Source organism: Peromyscus maniculatus, chromosome 4 (genome assembly GCF_049852395.1).
Source record: "Peromyscus maniculatus bairdii isolate BWxNUB_F1_BW_parent chromosome 4, HU_Pman_BW_mat_3.1, whole genome shotgun sequence".
NCBI lineage: Eukaryota > Metazoa > Chordata > Mammalia > Rodentia > Cricetidae > Peromyscus > Peromyscus maniculatus.
Genome location: NC_134855.1, coordinates 158,650,545 through 158,673,151, shown reverse-complemented (window position 1 = coordinate 158,673,151; position 22,607 = coordinate 158,650,545). Strand labels below are relative to the sequence as shown.

The 22,607-nt window shown below is 42.0% G+C and overlaps 1 protein-coding gene across 4 annotated transcripts in view; it reads left to right on the top strand.

Moving 5' to 3' along the window:
- Gmeb2 (glucocorticoid modulatory element binding protein 2) overlaps nucleotides 1–22,607 on the top strand; it is a 44,648-nt gene that overhangs the window by 9,643 nt on the left and 12,398 nt on the right. For 3 of the 4 annotated variants that reach the window (XM_076571403.1, XM_076571405.1, XM_076571406.1), the window contains exons 2-4: nucleotides 5,357–5,545; nucleotides 15,633–15,730; nucleotides 16,420–16,547. In XM_076571403.1, the coding sequence (XP_076427518.1) occupies nucleotides 5,415–5,545; nucleotides 15,633–15,730; nucleotides 16,420–16,547 (357 nt within the window). In that variant the 5' untranslated portion in view covers nucleotides 5,357–5,414. Of the gene's footprint in view, nucleotides 1–5,356; nucleotides 5,546–15,632; nucleotides 15,731–16,419; nucleotides 16,548–22,607 lie in introns of those variants that run through there. The other variant, XM_042276970.2, reaches the window with a different exon arrangement.

Genomic DNA, 22,607 nt, shown 5'->3' with positions numbered 1-22,607 from the left:
AATCCCAGCACTCAGGAGGCAGAGCCAGGCGGATCTCTGTGAGTTCGAGGCCAGCCTGGACTACCAAGTGAGTCCCAGGAAAGAATTTTTTGTTTCAGCTATAATACAAGTATAATTTTGTTTTGTTTTCCCTGAAACCAGGTCTCTTTCTGTTGCCCAGGTTCTTTTTACATTCCTGGGCTCAAAGCAATCCTACTTTAGCTTGGATGGTAGGTACTCACCATTGTTAGAGCCAGATTATTATGTGTTTTTGTTTTGTTTTTTCTTTTTGAGACAGGGTCTTGTGTAACATAGGCTGGCCTTGAATGCCCTATGTAGCTGAAGATTTCCTTAAACTTTTGATCTTTTTACCTTTCTCTACCTCCTAAATGCCATGATTACAGGCATGTGCTACCACCATACTTGATTTATAAGGTGCTGGGGACTGAATCCAGGGCCTTGAGCATTCTAGGCAAGTACTTTATAATCTCTGGCCCTTGTTATGCATATTTATTTATTTGTTTGTTTGTTTATTTTTCAAATATGTATGTGTGTGTGTCCCTTAATACCTGTGTTGAAGTCAGAGGACAACTTGGAGGAAGTCAGTTCTTCCCTTCCACCATGTAGGTCATAGGTATCCATCTCAGGTCACCAGTTTGGTGGCAGGTGCCTTTACCTGCTGAGACCCTGGCTGACCCTGTTATACATACTTGGGTGGGTAGCCAACCCACCCATCAGTCCTTCCTTCCTTTTTCCTATTTTTCTTTTTGAGATAGTATCTTATTTTTATAGCTGAGGCTGACCTAGATTTCATGGTGATCCCCTTGCCTTAGCCTTATTGTTAATGTTGGGATTACAGATGTAAGCCATCAAAATTGGTTGGCTAAGTCTCTGTGTAGTCTTGGCTGGCCTCAAACTCACAGAGATCTGCCTGCCTCTGCCTCCCAAGTGCTGGGATTAAAGGCGTGTGCCACCACCGCCCAGCTCCAGATATTTTTTTTAATATTTATTTATTTATTTATTTATTTATTTATTTATTTATTTATTTATTATACAGTGTAATGTCTGCATGTATCCTTGCAGGCCAGAAGAAGGCACCAGATCTTACAGATGGTTGTGAGCCACCATGTGGTTGCTGGGAACCGAACTCAGGACCTCTGGAAGAACAGCCAGTGTTCTTAACCGCTAAGCCATCTCTCCACCCCTCCAGATATTTTCTTTAGCACACTAAAAATATTATTCTTTGTAGTATCTGGTAGCACTGGCCCAGCAACTCTGGAAGCTGAGGTAGGAAAATTGCAAGTTCAAAGGCAGCTTGACCAACTTGGTAAGACATTGTCTCAAAAAATAAAAACAAGGAGCTGGAGAGATGATTAAGATGGCTCAGTGGTTAAGAGCACTTGCTGCTCTTTCAAAGACTCGGTTTGGGCTCCCAGCAACCACATTGTAGCTCATGACCATTTGTAATTCCAGTTCCTGAGGATCTGATGCCCTCTTCTGGCCTCTGTACCACCAGGTACCCATACTTGCAAGCAAAATACAAACCTAAAATAAAAACAAATACATCCTTTTTTTTTTTTTTTTTCTTCGATCCGAGACAGGGCTTTTCTCTGTAGCTTTGGAGCCTGTCCTGGGACTTTCTCTGTAGACCAGGTTGGCTTTGAAGTCACAGAGATCCATGTGCCTCTGCCTTCCAAGTGCTGGGATTAAAGGCCCACCACCACCTGGCCGGCCCTTCTTTCTTAGCCTGGCTCTCCCACCCAGTCTCTTCCTGTCCAGCTATAGGCCAGTCAGTTCTTCATTAACCAGTGAGAGTAATACATATTCACAATGTACAGAAGGATTATTTCACAGCACTCCAGGACCTAAATAAAATAAAATAAAAAATTGTTCTTTACTTTGTAGTCCCTATGGTTTCCTGTAAGAACTCCAGTTAACATATGGTGAAGCATAGCTTTTGCCTGATATTTGGAGATTTTTCATTTTTTTTTTTTTTCCAGCTTGATTCTGACTGGGATATGCCTGCTGGAGGTTTGCCAAGCTTCTAGGATATGCATGTTTGTCATTAAATTTGGGGAACATTTTGCAATTTTTCTTCTTTTTTCTTCAAAGCAAGATTTTGATATGTCACTCAGTTGGCCTTGAATTTTTGGCAATCCTCTTGCCTCTTCCTCCTGAGTGCTGAGGTTAATAGTGTGCAAATATGCACAACCATGTCTGGCTATGTTCAGCTAGTGTATCTTAAATTTCTTTTTTCAGCTTAAAGCTTTTCTCTCTCTGCTGTAGGACTCCAGTGACACTCATTGGTTTTGCTGTACCTTTGTGAAGTTCAGTTCAGTCTGCTTTCCAGCTTGTTCACTGATGCTCAGATTGGATAATTTCTGAGACTCTGTCTCATGTTCCCTGTCTCCTTCTTCTGTTGTCTCCATGTTACCATGGAGCCCATCCAGTGTTGTTTTATTTTGTATTTATTTTTTATTGATCTTTTATTTTATACACACACATTTTAAGATTGAACCCTGGGCCTTGAGCTTGCTAAGTAAGCATTCTACACTCAAGTTTCTACAGTCCTGTTTATTTTTTATTCTCAGACTTTTGATTGGTGGTAACTTCTGTTTGGTGCCCAGACCTCTTCTCAGGCATATTTGGCTTACTATCTTGGAGGGTGGTTGGTACACTTAGTTGTCTACAACTCTGTTGACTATAGGAATAAGTGTCTCTTGATTATTTTTCCCTTGAGAGTAACCAGGGTTTCTTAGTTCTTTGTATATTAAGCAGTTTATTTATGTATGTATGTATGTATGTATTTAGTTAGTTAGTTTTTTTTTTTTTTTTTTTTTTTTTTTTTTTTTTTTTTTTTTTTGAGATAGGATTTCTCTGTGTAGTCCTGGCTATCCTGGAACTTGCTCTATAGAAAAGGCTGGCCTCTGACTTAGAGAGATCCACCTACCTCTGCCTCCTGAGTGCTGGCTTTATACACCCAACTGTCAATCAGTTTTGAATTACACACGTATACTTTTAATGTTATTGTATGAGGTTGGGCATTGTTCAGTCTCACAGAGTGCTGAAACTTTTCCTGAAGTAGGGGCTGGACCTAGTTGGTCAGGCCAAGTGGTTTACTTTAAACTTTCTAAAAATTGCATTTATTTATTTATTTAGAGTGTGTGCTTGCATGTGTGTTTGTATACACGTGCACATACATTTTATGATGCATGTGTGGGCATCGGAAGATAACTTGTGTCAGTTCTCTCTTCCATAGATGGCTCTCAGGGATCAAATTTAGGTTTTCAATGTTGGCAAAAGGTGCTTTACTCCCTGAGCCATCTGGTCAGCCCTGAGTGAGACAGGATCTCACTCTGTAATCCATTCTGACCTCTATCTTGGGATCCTTTTTGCTTAGCTGCTGAAATCTGGTATTACAGGTGTGTGCCACCACACCTAGTCAAGGAGCACTTTACTTCGCCATATTGTGCTCAGGTCCATTTTCAGAGTCTCTGCAATGATTCTGACACCCGCCCTGTGAATACTGTCCATGGCCCAGTCTGAAGCTTAAGTGTGATTGTCTTAGTTTTTGTTGTTGTTGTTGTTACTGTGATAAAATATCCTAACAAAAGCACAATTTACCCGGTGGGTGCACGCCTTTAATCCCAGCACTCAGGAGGCAGAGCCAGGTGGATCTCTGTGAGTTCGAGGCCAGCCTGGTCTATAGGGCGAGATCCAGGACAGGCACCAAAACTACACAGAGAAACCCTGTCTCGAAAAACAAAACAAGGCCGGGCGATGGTGGTGCACGCCTTTAATCCCAGCACTCGGGAGGCAGAGCCAGGTGGATCTCTGTGAGTTTGAGGCCAGCCAGGTCTACATAGTGAGTTCCAGGAAAGGCACAAAGCTACACAGGGAAACCCTGTCTCGAAAAACGAAGCCAACCAACCAACCAACCAAACAAACAAACAAACAAAAAGAAAAAAAAACAGAAAGAAAGAAAGAGAAAGAAAAACAAAACAAAACAAAAAAAGCATAATTTAAGGGAGAAAGGATTTATTTCAGTTCACACAGCAGGAGCCTGAAGTGGCTAGTCACAAGGAAAAAGCAACGAATGCATGTGTGCTTCTTAGCTTCCTTTCTCTACTTATATAGTACAGGATTCCCTGCCCAGGGAGTAGTCCCATCTATAATTAAGATGGGTCTTCTTATATCAATTAAGGTAATCAAGATAATCCCCTATTAGGCATGGACAGAGGCCCATCTCTCAGGTGATTATAGTCTATCAAGTTGAAAGTTCACATTAACTATTATCACATTAACTATTACTATAAAGTAACTATTAACTATTAACTATTAATAGTTACACATTAACTATTCACATAACTATTACTGTAGGTCAGTACTCAAAGCCATTAGTTTTGCCATGTAGCCTTAGGTCCATATATACAACATCTCAGGATAGCCCACACATTCTTGTGTAGCTATATATAGGCCTGTCTGTATGTCCTTCTTGTCTATACAATGTCCCATTCTAACTCCTAATTCTAGGGCCTCTTTTTTGTCCTCTGGCTAGAAGTCCATGCTGTGCTTGCCCCAACATTTCATGACTGGGTCCATCCTGGGCCTGGCATAGAGCTTGGGGTACGAGACAATACAATCTCCAGGCTCTTGAGACATAGTCCTCTAGTGAGGAAGACATTCCTTCTAAATTTTGTGCTTTTGAAGCTACTACCACCATCATAGAGTTAGAGCTTGAGTTTGCCTAGGGCAGGGCCAGCAAAGACAGAAACTAATGATGATGATGATGATGATGATCATGATCATGATGATAAAAGCAGGACATTTCCCCCTTTTTTGTCATGTGGATTTCACTACACTTTCCTAAGGTCAGGTGCTTCCTATCTGTACTTGAGTTCAGACTACTTTTGAGTTCAGCCAGGAGATACAGAGGGAAAAGTAGTAATTTGGAAGCCTGCCTTCAGGAAAATCACCCAAAGTCTGTATTCCTTCCATATCCTGCTGCTTGCTGCCTCTGAGCTTCCATGTTTACATGGATTGAGTGGAGGAGTGTGACCCATCTATTTAGGAGGAAAGATTGGGTTTATCCATGGCACCTACCAATCCAGAGCCCCCGAGGGCTCCTGCATTACTGTCACTTCTTGACAAAGAACAGTAGGTGGGGACTTGGAGGAGAATCTTAGGTGATATTGAAGACCATCAATTGCTGTGTACTGTGTTAGCAATTTTTTTTCTTTTTCAGTGCTGGAGATGCAACCCAGGGCCTTGCACATACTCGACAGTGCTCTATTAAGCTACACCTCAGCCCTCAACTATTCTGTTGTTCCAGTATGGAAACTACCCTATAACCTGTGCCCTGCTTTGTTTGCTCTAGGATTTGAGACCCTGGAGGAGTGACACTGCTTACCTCAGGCATCTTCTTCCACTAAGCCATGGCAACCCCAGATGTGAGCGTCCACATGGAAGAGGTGGTGGTTGTGACAACTCCAGACACTGCAGTTGATGGCAGTGGTGTGGAGGAAGTGAAGACAGTGCTTGTAACAACAAATCTAGCTCCTCATGGGTAAGAAGTAAACCTTGGTCCTGCCGTGTTATGGTGGCACAGCTTGGTATGCCAGGTGTAGGGATGAGCGTCAAGACTTCTGTACATACAAGATTCTAAGACTGGACCCAGGTGAAGAAGTACAAAGTATGTCAAGAAAGAGGATCAAAAGAGCCACTAAGGGTGATGTTTCAGCTCATCATTGCAGTGTGGTCTAAATCTCTTGGTGATATCTCTTGATCAATGAAACAGTGAGAACTGAATGTTTTCTTTATCATCTCCTGTTCTAGAGGTCAGAATTGAGAATTAGTTGGTTAAAAAGTCACACTTAACCAAACTCTTGTCTTTCTTTTGCCTCTTATATAGGAGGAGGGCAGCAATCAGGGGTTGTGGGACTTTTTGTTCTCTCCCCTGAGAGACTTGGTCTCTGGGCTTTTGGCTTCTCTTTGCTGCATCTTGTGTGTGGTATTGTTATACTGAACTTGACTTTTTCTGGAGCCTAGGTGAGCTTTTTGGCTCACTAACAACATGTTGACAGTGAATTTTTAAGAAGAAGGTTGTAGACCAACCCTTGCGGCCCCCTCTATTGAGGAGACTGTGTCTTTTCATATGCATGCTTGTTGTCAGCTGCAGAATAGGGATCTGGGCTCTGTTTGGGAGGTCTGACATTGCCTTCTTCCTCAGGGAAACAATTGAAGCTGGTGTGCCTAGCTGTGCAAGGCTGGCTTTGGGTGGTTGTGAGTTGAATTATGTATGGTACTTCTTGTTTTGTGGACATAGTACAAGACCCTATCTGTAAAGTAGGACCTCCAATAGCATTTTTTCACTGAGTCTCCTTTTCTTTCTCTCTTTCTTTCTTTCTTTCTTTCTTTCTTTCTTTCTTTCTTTCTTTCTTTCTTTCTTTCTTTTCTTTTCTTTTCTTTTTTTTTTTTTTTGTGTGTGTGTGTGTGTGTGTAGCTCTGGCTGTCTTAGAACTCACAGAGATCCACCTGCCTCTGCCTCCTGAGGGCTGGGATTAAAGGTGTTTGCCACCACCGCTTGGCTTTTTTTCTTTTAGAGACAGGTTCTTTATATAGCCCTGGCTGTTCTGGAACTCACTGTGTAAACCAGGTTGGCCTCAAACTTATAGCGATCTACTTGCCTCTGCCTCCTATGTGCTGGAATTAAAGTGCTGCCACACCCAGTTTACTGATTCTCCTTGATTCACATCAGTGTCTTGATACATGGATTAGATATTTCCTGTATATGTATTTTAGGTATACTGTATTTTCTGACACCTCCCGTAGACCTTTTCATAAAACCATATCCAAAAGCCATTGACCTTATCCAAAAGCCATGCCCACCTTTTCCCTTAGATTTGGGATAACCTGTGATAAATACTGTGGCAGAAATGACACTGGATTAGAAAAGGCCATGTAGCATCTGCTTTCTGCCCTAGGGTCTCTATTAGGAGTTCAACTGCCATGCTTCATAGCTGTGGTATCACCCAGGATTTTAGGGGGAGATGAGGAGGACCATACTCATGATAGTCTTCCCAGCTGAAGCCCAGCATTGTGGTGGACCACTACTGTACAGTTTCAGTCCCACGTCAAAGACCCTTCAATATTACATCCCCTCCCCCAATCTCTTTCTTTTGACAGGGTCTCATTCTGTAATCTATCCTGGAATTCACTATGTAGCTCACTATAGCCTGGAATGAAAGGGGATTCTCTTGTCTCACCTCCTGACTAATGGAAAGCAGACATCACCACGCACAGTTGGGTATTACTGTCTTCTTGGCTATTTTCACATAGTTGTGGGTTTAGAGTTATCCCTTGTGGGAATTTTGCCATCTTGTAAGAGAGATCAACTTCTGGGGCTATCCTAGATATGAGGGTGTTGGCCAGCATAGTTCTCTAGCAGCTGGGTGTCCACATTTGCTACTTTTGTCTTCATTATAAAGGTGATTTCTGGAGGTCACCTTTGCTATATCAACACTGAGCAGCTTTCCTAGGATGCCAAGAGTCTGCATATACCAAGGACTTAAAATAATTGTTAAACAGTAGTGAGAATTAGCAAGAGTATAATTGGTTAGTTCTTTGTTTGCCCTGTTTACTAGTATGTTAGCTTCTTTTGCTAAGTAAGAAGCTACCACATGCTGGATGTGGTGGCTCACGCCTACAATCCTATTGCTTAGGAGACTAAGGTAGAAGAGTCATGAGTTCCAGGCCAGTGTAGGCTATGTAGTAGTGGGAAAGAAGTGAACAAGAGAGGAAGGGAGAGAAACCATCTCAAAATTCAGGGGTTTAATATGTAAATATTTATTATTTCTTCTAATTCTTTCATTTGGCTTTGGCTTTATGATTTAGGCTGTAGTAGGTTGTTTTCACTCTTTACGGGGCCTGCCACCCAGCTCCCAAATAAATATACAGTCTTATTCTTATTTATGAATGCCCAGTCTTTTTTTTCCTTCGAGACAGGGTTTCTCTGTGTAGCTTTGTGCCTTTCCTGGAACTCACTCTGTAGCCCAGGCTGGCTTCGAACTCACAGAGATCCGCCTGCTTCTGCCTCCCAAGTGCTGGGATTAAAGGTGTTTGCCACAACCACCCGGCCAATGCCCAGCCTGACTTGTTTAGCTTGGCTTGTTTCTAGCCAGCTTTTCTTTCACTTTGTTTTTTTTTTTTTTTTTTTTGCACAGGGTGGGTCGGGGGGTGGGGGGGTGGGGGGTGGGGGTGGTTTCGAGACAGGGTTTCTCTGTACCTTTGGAGCCTGTCCTGGAACTTACTGTGTAGACCAGGCTGGCTCACAGAGATCCTCCCAAGTGCTCAGATTAAAGGCATGTGCCACCACCTCCTGGCCTGGCCAGCTTTTCTTAACTAATTGTCCCCATCTACCTTTTGCCTCTGGGCTTTTTCCTATTCTTACTTCTGTATATCTTACTTTTACTCTTACTCCGTGGCTAGCTGGCTGGCTGGGTAGCTGGCCCCTAGCATCCTCCTCTCCTTGTTCTCTTGCTCCTTGATCTCTTCCTCCCAGATTTCTCCTTCTATTTATTCTCTTAGCCTCCCAGCCCTGCCTATCCTTTCTCCTGCCTCACTATTGGCCATTCAGCTCATTATTAGACCATCAGGTGTTTTAGACAGGCATAGTAACACAGCTTCACAGAGTTAAACAAATGCAACATAAAAGAATGCAACATGTCAGGTGGTGGTGGCACACACCTTTAATTTCAGCACTTGGGAGGCAGAGCCAGGTGGATCTCTGTGAGTTCGAGGCCAGCCTGGGCTACAAAGCGAGATCTAGGACAGGCACCAAAGCTACACAGAGAAACCCTGTCTCGGGGAAAAAAAAAAAAAAAAAAAAAGAATGCAATACATCTTTGCATCATTAAACAAATGGCCCACAGCATAAACAAATGTAACACATCTTAAAATAATATTCCAGAACATTAGGCTGCTTGTTTGACACTGTTGTGTGTTGTGGTGGGTTGGCTGGTCAAGATGGCTTCAGTCATGTCTCATTGACAGGCTATTTTGATAGCTGTAGTGAGGGCATCCCTATGTCTGCCAGCCTCTCTAAATCTTCCAACTAGTTGGCCTGGACTTTCCTTGATGATCTCATGCCTTGTGTGTTCTCATTTACCAACAACTAGAGCAAATTATATAGCCATGCACTAGCTCTTAATCCCACCTGGGTGGACTAAGACTACTTCAGGATCAGAAAAGTTGTAGATCATTAGTTTTATACCTGACATAAACAACTCAATCGAGGAAGGATGTACCTTGGCTCATGTTTTTCAGAGGGTTCAGTGAGTACATAAAGGTGGTGGGAATATGTAGAGGAAGAGGCATTTTGCTTCATGGGAGATAAGAGGGTGAGAAAGGGAAACATGAAGGCAAGGTAGGGAGACAGGAAGGGACCAGGGACAAAATATTCCCAAGGACTTCCCTCCAGTGACCTACTTTTTTCATGTAGTTCCCACCTCCCAAAATAGTATCACTAGTTAAGCCATCCCCAACACATAAGCATTTTAGTGGGACACTTGATATTCAATATTTACAAAGATACCATGGCTGCCTCTACAAATCTGACATTATCTCCCTGACAGTTCATTCCTCCACACCCCAAAGGTCCCTCAACATCATGTCCAACTATGGTACCAGGCCTCAAGTCTTGGCTTCATAGTTAAATGCCTTTTGATCATAAACCTGAGAATTAAAAACAAAATTACTCCCTGTCTTAAAGTTTTATTGCTGTGATGAAACACTAACCAAAACCAACATGGGGAGGAGTGGTTTTTTTTTTTTTGTTGTTGTTGTTGTTGTTGTTGTTGTTTGTTTTTTTTTCTGAGATAGGGTTTCTCTATATAACAGCCCTGGCTGTCCTGGAACTATCTCTGTAGACCAGGGTGGCCTGGAACTCACAGAAATCTGCCTGCCTCTGCCTCCCCAGTGCTGGGATTAAAGGTGTGTGATACTACCACCCAGCTAGGAGGAAGGGTTTTATTTCGTATTCTACATTATAGTTCATCATCCAGAGAGAAATCAAGGCAGGAACTCAAGGTAGAAACCTGGAGTCAGGAACTGATGTAGAGGCCATGAAAAAGTGAGGCTTACTGGTTTGCTTCCTCGTGGCTTGTTCAGCCTGCCTTCTTTTATAGCATCTAGGACTACTAGTCTAGGGGTAGCACTGCCTACAGTGAGCTGGGCCTCTGTCTCCATAGTGCTGGGAAGACAGTATGCATCATGATGCTTTTGTTTGTTTTTGGTTTTGTTTTGTTGTTGTTTTTTGTTTTGTTTTGTTTTGTTTTGTTTTGTTTTGTTTTTGAGACAGGGGTTCTCTGTGTAGCCCTGGCTGCCTTGGAACTCACTTTGTAAATGAGGCTAGCCTTGAATTCACAGAGGTCTGCCTGCCTTTGCCTCCTGAGTGCTGGGATTAAAGGTATGTGTCACCACTGCCCAGCTAAAAGGGTTGTTTTTCTTGGGGGGGGGGGGATTTTTAAAATTATAATTTAATTGCAGCATTTCTCCGTTCCCTTTCCTCCCTCTAAATCCTCCCAAATAACCTTCCTTGTTCTCCTTCAAATCTATGGCCTCTTTTTCCACTAATTGTTATTTCATGCCTATGTATATACATATATATTTCTAAATATAACCTGTTCAGTCCATATAATATTATTGGTATGTATGTTTTCTTAACTGACTTTGGCACTGGACAACCAATTGGTGTGATCTTCCATAGGGAAGACTACCTCTTCCACTCCCAGCTTCCTCAGTTGCCTACAGTTCTTTGTATAGGGTTGAGGCTTCATGGATTTTCTCCATCCAGTTTGGCATGCTCATCCTTGTTCAGCTAATATTTGAGCAGTCATGTTGGTGAGACTTTATGAGTGTAGCTTCTGATAATACTAGGAGACACAATCTCATAGCAAACTCGTGAGGGTGCTAGGGATTTTAACTCAGATCCTCTTGCATGCATAGCAAGCCCTTTACTAACCGAGCCTTCTTCCTAGCACAAAGATGTTTTTATTTGTTCATTTTTTTAGGTGGTACTAGAAATTGAATCTAGGGTCTTTTGGTTGCAGACAAGTTGTGTGTGTGTGTGTGTGTGAGAGAGAGAAAAAAAAAGTGAAGTAGAGGATAGTTAATTTCTTTGTAGGAAATGATTTTCTTCCTGATTTGGGAAGACCTGGGGAGTATTCTTTACTCAGAAAGCCTGACAGAATTATTCCTGCTCACTACCATCCTGTGGCAAAGTCTGTCTACTGCAGAGAAGAAAGCAGCTTTCAATAGAAAGCCAGGAGTTCATATGTTTAGGGAAAGTATACCTTTTTTATGTGACATTAATAGAAATGCCAATTTGTTAGCATCTTTGCTGAGAGTTGGAGACATAGTTTTACAGGTTGTGCTGCTGAGGGTCTGTACTACATCCATGGAGATTCTTCCCCCTTAGTCTTCACTATGATTTCCTCAGCTGTCTACATTGAATGCTGGCCATTGGTTTGCTAATGTTCTTGTAAGTCAGGAGCTGTAGTCTCTGCTAATGGCACAGCTAGGGGTTTCAGGTCTCTTTTCCTCACTCCTGACTTCCTTCCTTGGAAGAATTTGTTTTGGACAGGGTATACATTCTGGTTCTGTCATTGTCCTCTGCTTTGTCCAAAGTTCTGGCTGAGGAGGATAGCTTCCTTTCCAAGTTCCTGCAGACTTTTTGGAGTCTGGGTGTTCCCATTTAATATTACTATTCATATCAGAGTCATTCTTTGTTGTTGTTTTTGGGGCAGGGTCTCTCTGAATCAGAGACTCTCAACCTGTGGGTCATGACCCCTTTTGGGGTTGATTGACCCTTTCACAGGGGTTGCATTATCAGATATCCTGGATATCAGATAGTTACAATTCATAAAAGTAGTAAAATTACAGTAATGAAATAGCAATGAAAATAATTTTGTGGTTGGAGGTCACCACAACATGAGGAATTATATTAAAGGGTCTCAGCATTAGGAAGGTTGAGAACCACTGCTTTAAATGGCCCTGGCTGGCCTAGAACTTTCTATGAAGATCAGGCCTACCTCTGCCTCCTAAATGCTGAGACTAATGGTATGCACCACCATGGCTGGTTTAGAGTCATTCTTAATGTCTCAAAAGGCAGATTCCAAGCCAGGAAGTTTACCTTAAAAATCTGTACAGATAGCCGGGTGGTGGTGGTGTATGCCTTTAATCCCAGCACTTGGGAGGCAGAAGCAGGCAGATCTCTGATTTCGAGGCCAGCCTACTCTACAGAGTGAGTTCCAGGACAATAGCCAGGGCTACACAAAGAAGCCCTGTTTTGAAAAACAAAAAACAAAAAAAGCAGATTCCAAGTTTGTTTTTGTTTTTGTTTTGTTTTGTTTCGAGACAGGGTTTCCCTGTGTAGCTTTGTGCCTTTCCTAGAACTCAAGTGGTAACCCAGGCTGGCCTCGAACTCACAGAGCTACGCCTGCCTCTGCCTCCCAAGTGCTGGGATTAAAGGCATGAGCCACCACCGCCCGGCTGTATTTTTATTTAACTCCCATTTACCTGTTGGTAAAGTAGTTTCAGAGCATGGTAGTTGGCTTCATTATTTCCAGGCCATGAGGTAGAAAGTTGTGAATGGAGATGACAAGGCAAAAATGCTCATCTTATGACAGCTAGGAGACAGAAAATCAAAGGAAGAGCCAGGGACAAGGTACGCCCTTCTAGACCACACTCCCAATGATCTACTTTCTTTAATTAGACTCCATCTTTTACTTTCTACCATCTCTCAATATCATCATATTATCATCCATCAAGCGATTGGTTCATTGAAAAGTCAGAGCCTTTATGATCTAGTCACTTCCCCAAAAGCTCCTGCTCTCAATACTGCTCTATTGGAAACTAAGCCTTCAACACAAATCTTTTGGGTGAGCTACCTTATATCTAAACCATGACATGTGCCCTCTTGCAGTTTTCTAGCTATACTGGAGTGCTGCTGTTTCACACCTGTATTATCACTCCATCAGCTTTTCCCACAAATATCTTGGTGGTAGATATTTCCATTTTTGGCCTATCTAGGTGAAAGTGCTTTCTCACTCATCTTTTTTTTCTCCCAGTGCTGGAGATTGAACCCAGGCCTTTGATTACACTAGGTAAGCACTCTACTACTGAACATCTCAGTTCTCAACATAGTCCTCATTTGCATTTCTTAGGAATTAGAAGCAGTCTCTTCACAGGTTTCTCATGGCTCTGGTCTTGGACCTTGGTAGACTGTCCTCCAACTATTCATGTGTTCCCTCTTTTAAAAAGTTGCTTGGCCGGGCGGTGGTGGCGCACGCCTTTAATCCCAGCACTCGGGAGGCAGAGCCAGGCGGATCTCTGTGAGTTCGAGGCCAGCCTGGGCTACCAAGTGAGCTCCAGGAAAGGCGCAAAGCTACACAGAGAAACCCTGTCTCGAAAAACCAAAAAAAAAAAAAAAAAAGTTGCTCATAGTGTTTTTTGCCTTGTACTAAAAGGATTTTTTGTTGTTGTTTGTTTTTAATTTATTGTGTGTGCCATGGTGTTTGTAGAACTCAGAGAGCAACTTTTAATAGTTGGTTCTCCCTCACACTTTTACATGGGTTCTGGAGATTGAACTCGGGTCATCAAGCTTGCATAGCAAGTGCCTTTACTGGCTGGATGATCTAACCAACCCAAGATTTTAATTTTATTTATTTATTTTGGGACAGAATATGGTGATATACCTTTAATCCCAACACTTGGGAGACTGAAGAAGGTGGATCTCTGAGTTCAAGGCCAGCCAAGGCTACAGTCTCAGAACAAAGTCTCAGAACAAAGCAAAACAAAGAGATAGATTTTTTACATTTTTGTTGCGTGTATATATGTCTTTCACCTGCATGTATTCAAGTGTACCATGCTTATGCAGTGCTTATAAAGGTCAGAAGAGGGCATTGGGGCCCCCGGAACTGGAGTTACAGGTAGTTGTGAACCACCATATGGATGCTGGAATGAACAAGGGTCCTCTGTAAAAGCAGTAAGTATTCTTTTTTTTTTTTTTTTTTTTGCTTTTTCCAGATAGGGTTTCTCTATAGTTTTGGTGCCTGCCCTGGATCTCTCTATGTAGACCAGGCTGGCCTCAAACTCACAGAGATCCGCCTGACTCTGCTTCCTGAGTGTTGGGATTAAAGGAGTGTGCCACTGCCACCCGGCTGCAGCAAGTATTCTTAACCAGTGAGCCATCTCTCTAGCTACTAATTTTATTTATTTATATTTTAAATTTTGGAGAAAATTTGAGGGAAGGTCTTGCTATGTGGTCCTAACTGGCCTGGAAAGAGCTAAGTAGACCAGGCTTGTCTGGAACTTGTAGCGATTCCCCAGTTTCTGCTCTTGAGTGTTGAAATGATAAGTATATGTTTTGTGTATGTGTGTGTGTACCCATGTGCGCAGATATAGAAGTCAGAGGGCTTCCACATATGCATGTCAGAGGACTAAGTTCTGAGGATTGATCTGAGGTTGTCAGGTTTGGCAATAAGTGCTTTTACCTACTGAGCTGTGTCACTGGCCCTGGCTTCTATTTTTGTTTGTTTATTTTGAAATAGGATTTCTTATAGCCCAGGCTGGCCTTAAACTACTGTATTTCTAAGGATGATCTTGAACTTCTGATTATTCTGCCTTCTGGTAATACAGGCATGTACCACCAGGCCCAGTGTTACGTGTTACTGGGAAGTCACATGCTAGGTAGGCACTCTACCAGCTGAGATGCATCCCATCCCCAAGTATTTTTATTTTTAAGCCAAAAGTATCCTTTTTTTGTGATTCTGGATTTTGTATATAAGAAAAACCTTGACCATTTTATAACTACTACTACTAATCCTTTTCTTTTAAAAAATTTTAATACTATAGGGTTTCACCTTTGCCTTTGCTTTTGGTTTGCTCATAATTTATTTTGGTATAAGGTAAGGGTTGGTCAAAAATTTTGTATTTTTTTTTTTTTTTTTTTTTTTTTTTTTGGTTTTTCGAGACAGGGTTTCTCTGTGTAGCTTTGCGCCTTTCCTGGAACTCACTTGGTAGCCCAGGCTGGCCTCGAACTCACAGAGATCCGCCTGCCTCTGCCTCCCAAGTGCTGGGATTAAAGGCGTGCGCCACCACTGCCCAGCAAATTTTGTATTTTTTGAGTATATGGCTCAGTAGAACATTTGCCTAGCATGCTTGGGGGCCTGAGTTTGCTCTCTAAAACTGTATAAAAGGTATATTTTTTTAGCAACTTTGTATAACAGTATAAAATTATTATATTGGAAATAGAAAACTTTATTAAATAAAGAAATAATGCTTTTGAGTGCCCACATGAATGTTTGTTGCTTCTATAAATTCCTCACATTGGCTTTGCTTGTCCATGCCTTTCTTGGCACTGGTGGAAGGCAAAAATGGAACAGAGAATGCAAGCTACATGTTCTCCTGAGGGTGGCATAAGTACTTGTCTGTGCATTCTTCTCTGACTGCATAGCCACCACAATTTCTGAATAAAGATAGCAAAGTATAATTGGTTTGTTAGCAATGAGATTCATCCTTTCACACTCTAGGTATGCCAGGGGCTGCAAAATGTGCACTTGTTGATTCTGATGTTCTTTTTCTCTGTCTACCAGGGGTGACTTGACAGAAGATAACATGGAAACAGAAAATGCAGCAGCTGCAGCTGCTGCAGCCTTTACAGCCTCCTCACAGCTCAAGGAAGCCGTGTTAGGTAGGAAACCCTATTGACTGGGAAGCAGCATTAGGTGGGAAGTCTGCCTTCTGCCTACTCTGTTGGTTTTGAGGACAGGACAGTCCCACAATTGAGGTAACAGCAAGGGCTAAGTAGGCCCTTGTTTGGGCTGTTCCCCAACATATAAGAGACCAGGTCCCGGGTCTTCTTAAGAGGGAGGGGCACATTGTATGGGAACGACTTCTACCAGCACTGGTGGGAAAAGAAAGAAGAGTCATCTCAATTTTTGCAGCTTTCTCCTCTTTTGTATTTTGTTGTCTTGCCACTGTCTCCCCCTGTTTCCTTTGTCTACAGTGAATGATTGTAGGTGTTCATTTATTATCTATGGGGCCTTGTGTCAGTTAGATTAAAGAATTGGAATGCCTAAGACATGTTTCCCTAGCAGTGTTTCAACTATGGCTTGATTTTGTCTTCTAACATGGCTCTTCAATTGGCCATTGTTTAATGAGCTTATATTAATATTGTGGTTAATAGTTACTGATATATAGTCTTTTTTGTTGATTCATCTGAAATTCTCCATGGGCTTGATGGGAACCTTGTTTCTGGGCTCTGTTTCAGGCCTTCTTGGGTCTCAGTTTGGTTTCAGATTGGCAAAGCAGGAAGTGCTTTGGAAAGTTTGTAACTGATTTTCTCTTTCTACTTTTTCTTGTCCATGTGTCTGTGAGAAGTGAAGATGGCTGAAGAGGGGGAGAACTTAGAGGCTGAAATTGTGTACCCCATCACTTGCGGAGACAGCAGAGCTAACCTCATTTGGAGGAAGTTTGTGTGCCCTGGCATCAATGTGAAATGTGTTCAGGTGAGGGTCAGGTGAGGCGCACACCTTTACCTGCACTTCCTCCTGCTTGGGTGTTGGGGGCGGCAGTGTCCTATGCAGGACACTCCTCTGGAAGGAAGCTGAGTCTCATGGGCCTGGGGAGACAGAGGAGGCATAGCAGATAACCTCTAGGAATGATGAATACAGTGAGAAAAAGCCTCCAGCAAGAGTAATTTAATTTCTGCTGAGGTGAAGCAACAGAGACAGGTTGGTGAGAAGACATACCTAATTTGAAGGAGGATAAGTTTATGGCAGTTCATTTCATGTCATTTTTCTTATTTATATTAAGTACACTTACTTCTCTTAGGTAGAAGCTATGGCCTCTGAGTTGCAGATGGCTTTGTTTGACAGACTGAGGTATGCTCTGAAGAGACCTCATTTAGTAGCTAGGGGATATTGAGTGGGAAAGGTATTCTATTTCTGGCACCATGGTAGGTTAGTACCTAAACTCATTTTGTATTGAAACAGCCCAAAATTCACACTAAGGTATATTCATAAAGCTGGTTTGAATTTTTTAATTTATTCTATTTTATATATGAGTGTTTTGCTTGCATGTATGTATGTGCACCACATGCATGCCTGGTGACTGAGGAGGCCAGAAGAGTACATCAAATCACAACTGGAGTTATGAATGATTGTGATCTACCATGTGGATGCTGTGAATTGAATTTAGGTCCTCTGCAAGAAAACAAGTACTGTAACCACTGAACTACCTCTCCAACCCCCTTCCCCCTCCCATAAAGCTATCTTAAGTTGGCAAAAAGTAAAAGTTATTAGTCCCAGGGTCAAAGTATGGGTGTAGTGCCGAGACAGAATGATGAGTCTTGCTCTTGCCCAAGATATGAGTCATCTAAGTTTTGCCTGCTGAAGACAAAAAGGTAAAACCTGGGGTTCTTCATAGCTTGTGTTTAGAGAAGGGCTGGTCTCTAAAATTGATACTGATGAGACTCATGACATCAGCCCACCTCTGCCCACCCTGAGCAGAATGCTGGCACTCCCAGTTTAAGCAATGAGAATAGAAGCTTGCTCTCTAGAACACTGACCTGTGACAGTATGGTTAGAACCTCCATCAGAGGATAGCTTGGTTTTAAGTAATTTCTAGGCTGACTTCTCCCACAATTTGACAGAAATAGTTGAAAAATCCTTTTTGAAGAAATCCATTTACCTTATGTAATTTCTACAAAATTCTAAGTCAGGAAGGGGTGGGGAGTACCTCACAGAAAAAGAAAACCAAAGCACTTGACACAAGAGAGCAAGGTGCCTTGGATGAGCATGTGAAGAAACACTGGGCAACAGAATCAGCTCATCACTGGGATCCCAGACATGAACCACTGTACCGGGATTTTTATGTTGGTGCTGGGGATCCAAACAGATTCTTTATGTTTATGCAGGAAGCACTTTACCAATTGAGCCATCCCTTAACTCTAAATAATTATTAATTCATCTCAAATAATAAAAGATAAGCCTGAATATGTATAAAGCATGAGCAAATTTGACAAAAACATTAGCTAGAAATGAATAGATTTAAAACTAAATATTTGATTGATTTGTTTCAGAGATTAGACATAGCTGAAGAGATGATTAGTGAACTGGAGGATAGAATCAAAAACTTCATTCAAATCTCAGTTCATAGATACGAGAAAGTGGCAGATAGAAGCAGGAGAAAAATACAACATGTCTGTCTTCAAGGAAGGAGCCTGAAGACTTCATGAGGAGGCAAGACTGGTGTCCATCTTTTGAAAGACCTGAATGATCCCCAGATGAACAGAAAGGCTCCCATCTGGAATAATTTAATGTTAAAATAAATAACATCAGGCTGGAGCTCAGTGGCTGATCACTTGTTTAGCATGTATAAGGCTTGGAGTTTAATCCTAGCAAGACAAGAGAGAAATAAGTAGTAATACATGAGTAAGATAAGGTTCCTCTTATCTTTTCAGTTTATTGCATAAATGTTTTATACTAAGTTAAAAAGCAGACTCCATGTGATTATGACATAAGCTGTGATGCTTTTAAATTTGTATCAAGGGACAGAAGGGAAATTCTATGCCTTACAAGGAAATCTTGATTTAACCTTTCATGAACTACAAACATCTAAAACAGTGGTCCTCAATATTCCTAATGCTGTAATCCCTTTAATACAGTTCTTCATGTTGTGGTGACCCCCAATCATAAAATTATTTTCATTGCTACTTTATAATTGTAATTTTGCTACTGTTATGAATCATAATGTAAATGTCTGATATGCAGGATTTCTGATAATACAACCCCTGTGAAAGGTTTAGTTGATATCCAAAGGGGTCTTGACCTGCAGGTTGAGAATCACTGATCTAAAGCCTACGAGCCTTTAGCTGATCATCCTTAGCAAGTTCAATCTCTGCCAAAGAGCTGGCAAATGTTCTTTTACTGGTTACCCTGTAGCTGAGTTATTTCATTTTTATTCTGGATGTTGAACTCTGGCGTTATTGCAGGCAGATTTCTTCTTAAATTCCTTTACTACAGGCTGGGGATATAACTCATTGCATATGTATGGAAGCATGTGCGCACGCGTGCGTGCGCACGCGCGCGCGCGCACGCGCACACACACACACACACACACACACACACACACACACACACAACTTGTCTGCAACCAAAAGACCCTAGATCCAATTTCTAGTACCACCTAAAAAAATGAACAAATAAAAACATCTTTGTGCTAGGAAGAAGGCTCGGTTAGTAAAGGGCTTGCTATGCATGCAAGAGGATCTGAGTTAAAATCCCTAGCACCCTCACGAGTTTGCTATGAGATTGTGTCTCCTAGTATTATCAGAAGCTACACTCATAAAGTCTCACCAACATGACTGCTCAAATATTAGCTGAACAAGGATGAGCATGCCAAACTGGATGGAGAAAATCCATGAAGCCTCAACCCTATACAAAGAACTGTAGGCAACTGAGGAAGCTGGGAGTGGAAGAGGTAGTCTTCCCCATGGAAGATCACACCAATTGGTTGTCCAGTGCCAAAGTCAGTTAAGAAAACATACATACCAATAATATTATATGGACTGAACAGGTTATATTTAGAAATATATATGTATATACATAGGCATGAAATAACAATTAGTGGAAAAAGAGGCCATAGATTTGAAGGAGAACAAGGAAGGTTATTTGGGAGGATTTAGAGGGAGGAAAGGGAACGGAGAAATGTTGCAATTAAATTATAATTTTAAAAATCCCCCCCCCCCAAGAAAAATGACCCTTTTAGCTGGGCAGTGGTGACACATACCTTTAATCCCAGCACTCAGGAGGCAAAGGCAGGCAGACCTCTGTGAATTCAAGGCTAGCCTCATTTACAAAGTGAGTTCCAAGGCAGCCAGGGCTACACAGAGAACCCCTGTCTCAAAAACAAAACAAAACAAAACAAAACAAAAAACAACAAAACAAAACAAAACCAAAAACAAACAAAAGCATCATGATGCATACTGTCTTCCCAGCACTATGGAGACAGAGGCAGTGGGACTTGCTGACTAGCTAGTCTTCCAAATTGGTGAGGTCCAGGTTTGGTGAATATCTTAGTTACTTTTTTATTGCAGTGAAGAGACACCATGATCAAAGCAACTTATAAGAGAAAGAATTTATTGGGGCTCATAGTTCTAGAGGGTTAGAGTCCGTGGTCATCATGGTAGGGAACATGGCAACAGGTAGGAAGGCATAGCACTGGAACAGTAGCTAAGAACTTACTTACATCCTGAACTACAGGTATACTGGAGAGAGAGAGAGAGAGAGAGAGAGAGAGAGAGAGAGAGAGAGAGAGAGAGAGAGAGAGAGAGAGAGAAAGCTAAGTGGAATGGTGTGAACTTTTGAAAAATCAAAGCCCACCCCCAGTGACACACTGTCTCCAAGGCCAGTTCTTCTAATCCTTCCCGAAGAGTCCCACCAACTGGGGACTGAGTTTTCAAATATATTAGCCTATGGTAGATATTCTCATTCAAACCACATATGGTCTCTATACGTGTGTATAAACACACACACACACACACACACACACACACACACACACACACCAAAAAAATTCCTTACTAGTTCTTTTGATTTTATTCATCAGTGATCCCTTGGACAAAAGTAAGAGTCCTCCTGCATTTTTCTGTTAATTTTCCTACAGATATAACTCAGTGTTAATAGGAAGCTAGTCATGATCTTTACTTGTATTGACAGTGAATTCAAAAGAGTGTAGGATATGGATAGTGTACATGCAACACAATTTCTTTTCCTCTGTAGAATAGTTTGTGGAAGGTACTGCAAGAAAAGACAGGCAGAAGTTGGGATAGAGTGTTAAGAAGAAAGGGGCATGAGGAGGCTACTGAGTCCTTAGCAATGGCTTAATGACTGGGAAATAAAGTTTATTACAACGTATTTCATGTAGTTTTTCTTATATTAAGTACACTTCTGTTAGGTGTGTGCAGAGAGAGAAGTGTTGTTTTCATGAGAATGTCTACCAGTGAATATGGAAGGAGTGGTGGACTAGGAAATCTAGCTGTGAAGTGGAGTGAGGAGCAGTCAGAGCATCCCTTCTAGATCACATACTAACACAGAGTGATGTGGCTGCAGTGAAGAAGCTTTGAGATCCTTCCCTTTCCAGGGGGCCAATGTCTATATCCTTGGCTTTAGGATAAGCAACTGTCAAGATGGATTAGAATTCCTCGGGTAGGCAACCATTGAACTGATAGAACCCATGGGTAGGAAACCCTAGGCATTCCTGCCCAAAACTCACAGCCTAACTTTACTCCTGAGAAAAACTTCAAATACAAATTAGGAGACAGAACTACAATAAAATACCTAACCTGCAGGACCAGGTATCATGGTACCTGCCTTTAATCCTAGCACATGGAGACAGAAACAGGTGAATCTCTATAGTTTCCAGGTCAGCTTGGCCTACATAGAAAGTTCTTAGCCAGCCAGAGCTAGACAGTGAAACCCTACCTTTAAAAACACAAAACCATGAGGAGGTGCTTAGTCTTACTGCAGCTTAATATCCCATGTTGTTGATATTCACGGGAGACCTGCCCTTTCCTAAACAGAAATGGAGGAAGAGTGGATTGGCAGGGAAACAGATGGGGGATGGAGGGGAGGAACTGGGAGGAGAGGAGGGAAGGGAAACTGATGCTGGAGTATAAAATAAATTTATTAAAAAAAAAAAAAAAAAAAAAAGATCAGCCATTAGATACGTGTACCAAAATCCATCAGGCCCTGAAAGGAAAATCTATAATTAAGGACCACCTCCCTTTCCACTGTGGAAACCCTCTGAGGCATTTGACAAAATTGTCGCTTTTAAGTTTGCTTTGTGAAAGACTTGGTGACTCCTAACCCTCAAGTGTTGTTCTCTGACCCATCATTTTTCTTCCCCATTTGGCATGTTTACTTGAAGTAAATGCCAGGGTCAGAGGGCAGAGCAGATGTGTGGAGGGACAGCTTTGTCATAAAAGCAATAAAGAGTGAGTGGGTGCTTTAAAAACAAAACAAAACAAAACCAGCTGGGCAGTGGTGGCACACACCTTTACTAGCATTCCAAGGCAGAGGCAGGCAGAACTCTGAGTTGGAGGCCAACCTGGTCTACAAAGTGAGTCAGCCAGAGCTATTACACAGAGAAAACCTGTCTTGAACACCACCCTCAAACAAAACAAAAAAACAAAGTTGGAAAGATGACTCAGTAATTAAGATATCTAAGTTCAGTTTCTAGTATCCACATGGCAGCTCATAACCATCCTGTAACTCCAGTTCCAGGGATCCTATGCTCTCTTTTGACCTCAGGCACCAGGCATACACGTGGTGCACATACATATATACAGATAGAATAGTCATACACATAAAGTAAAATTACAAATAAAACAAAAGCCTGACCTGTGTGCTTCAAAAATGCAAAGGTAAAGAAAAATAAAAGCAGGTTGGGCCGGGCGGCGGTGGTGGCGCACGCCTTTAATCCCAGCACTCGGGAGGCAGAGGCAGGCGGATCTCTGTGAGTTCGAGGCCAGCCTGGGCTACCAAGTGAGTTCCAGGAAAGGCGCA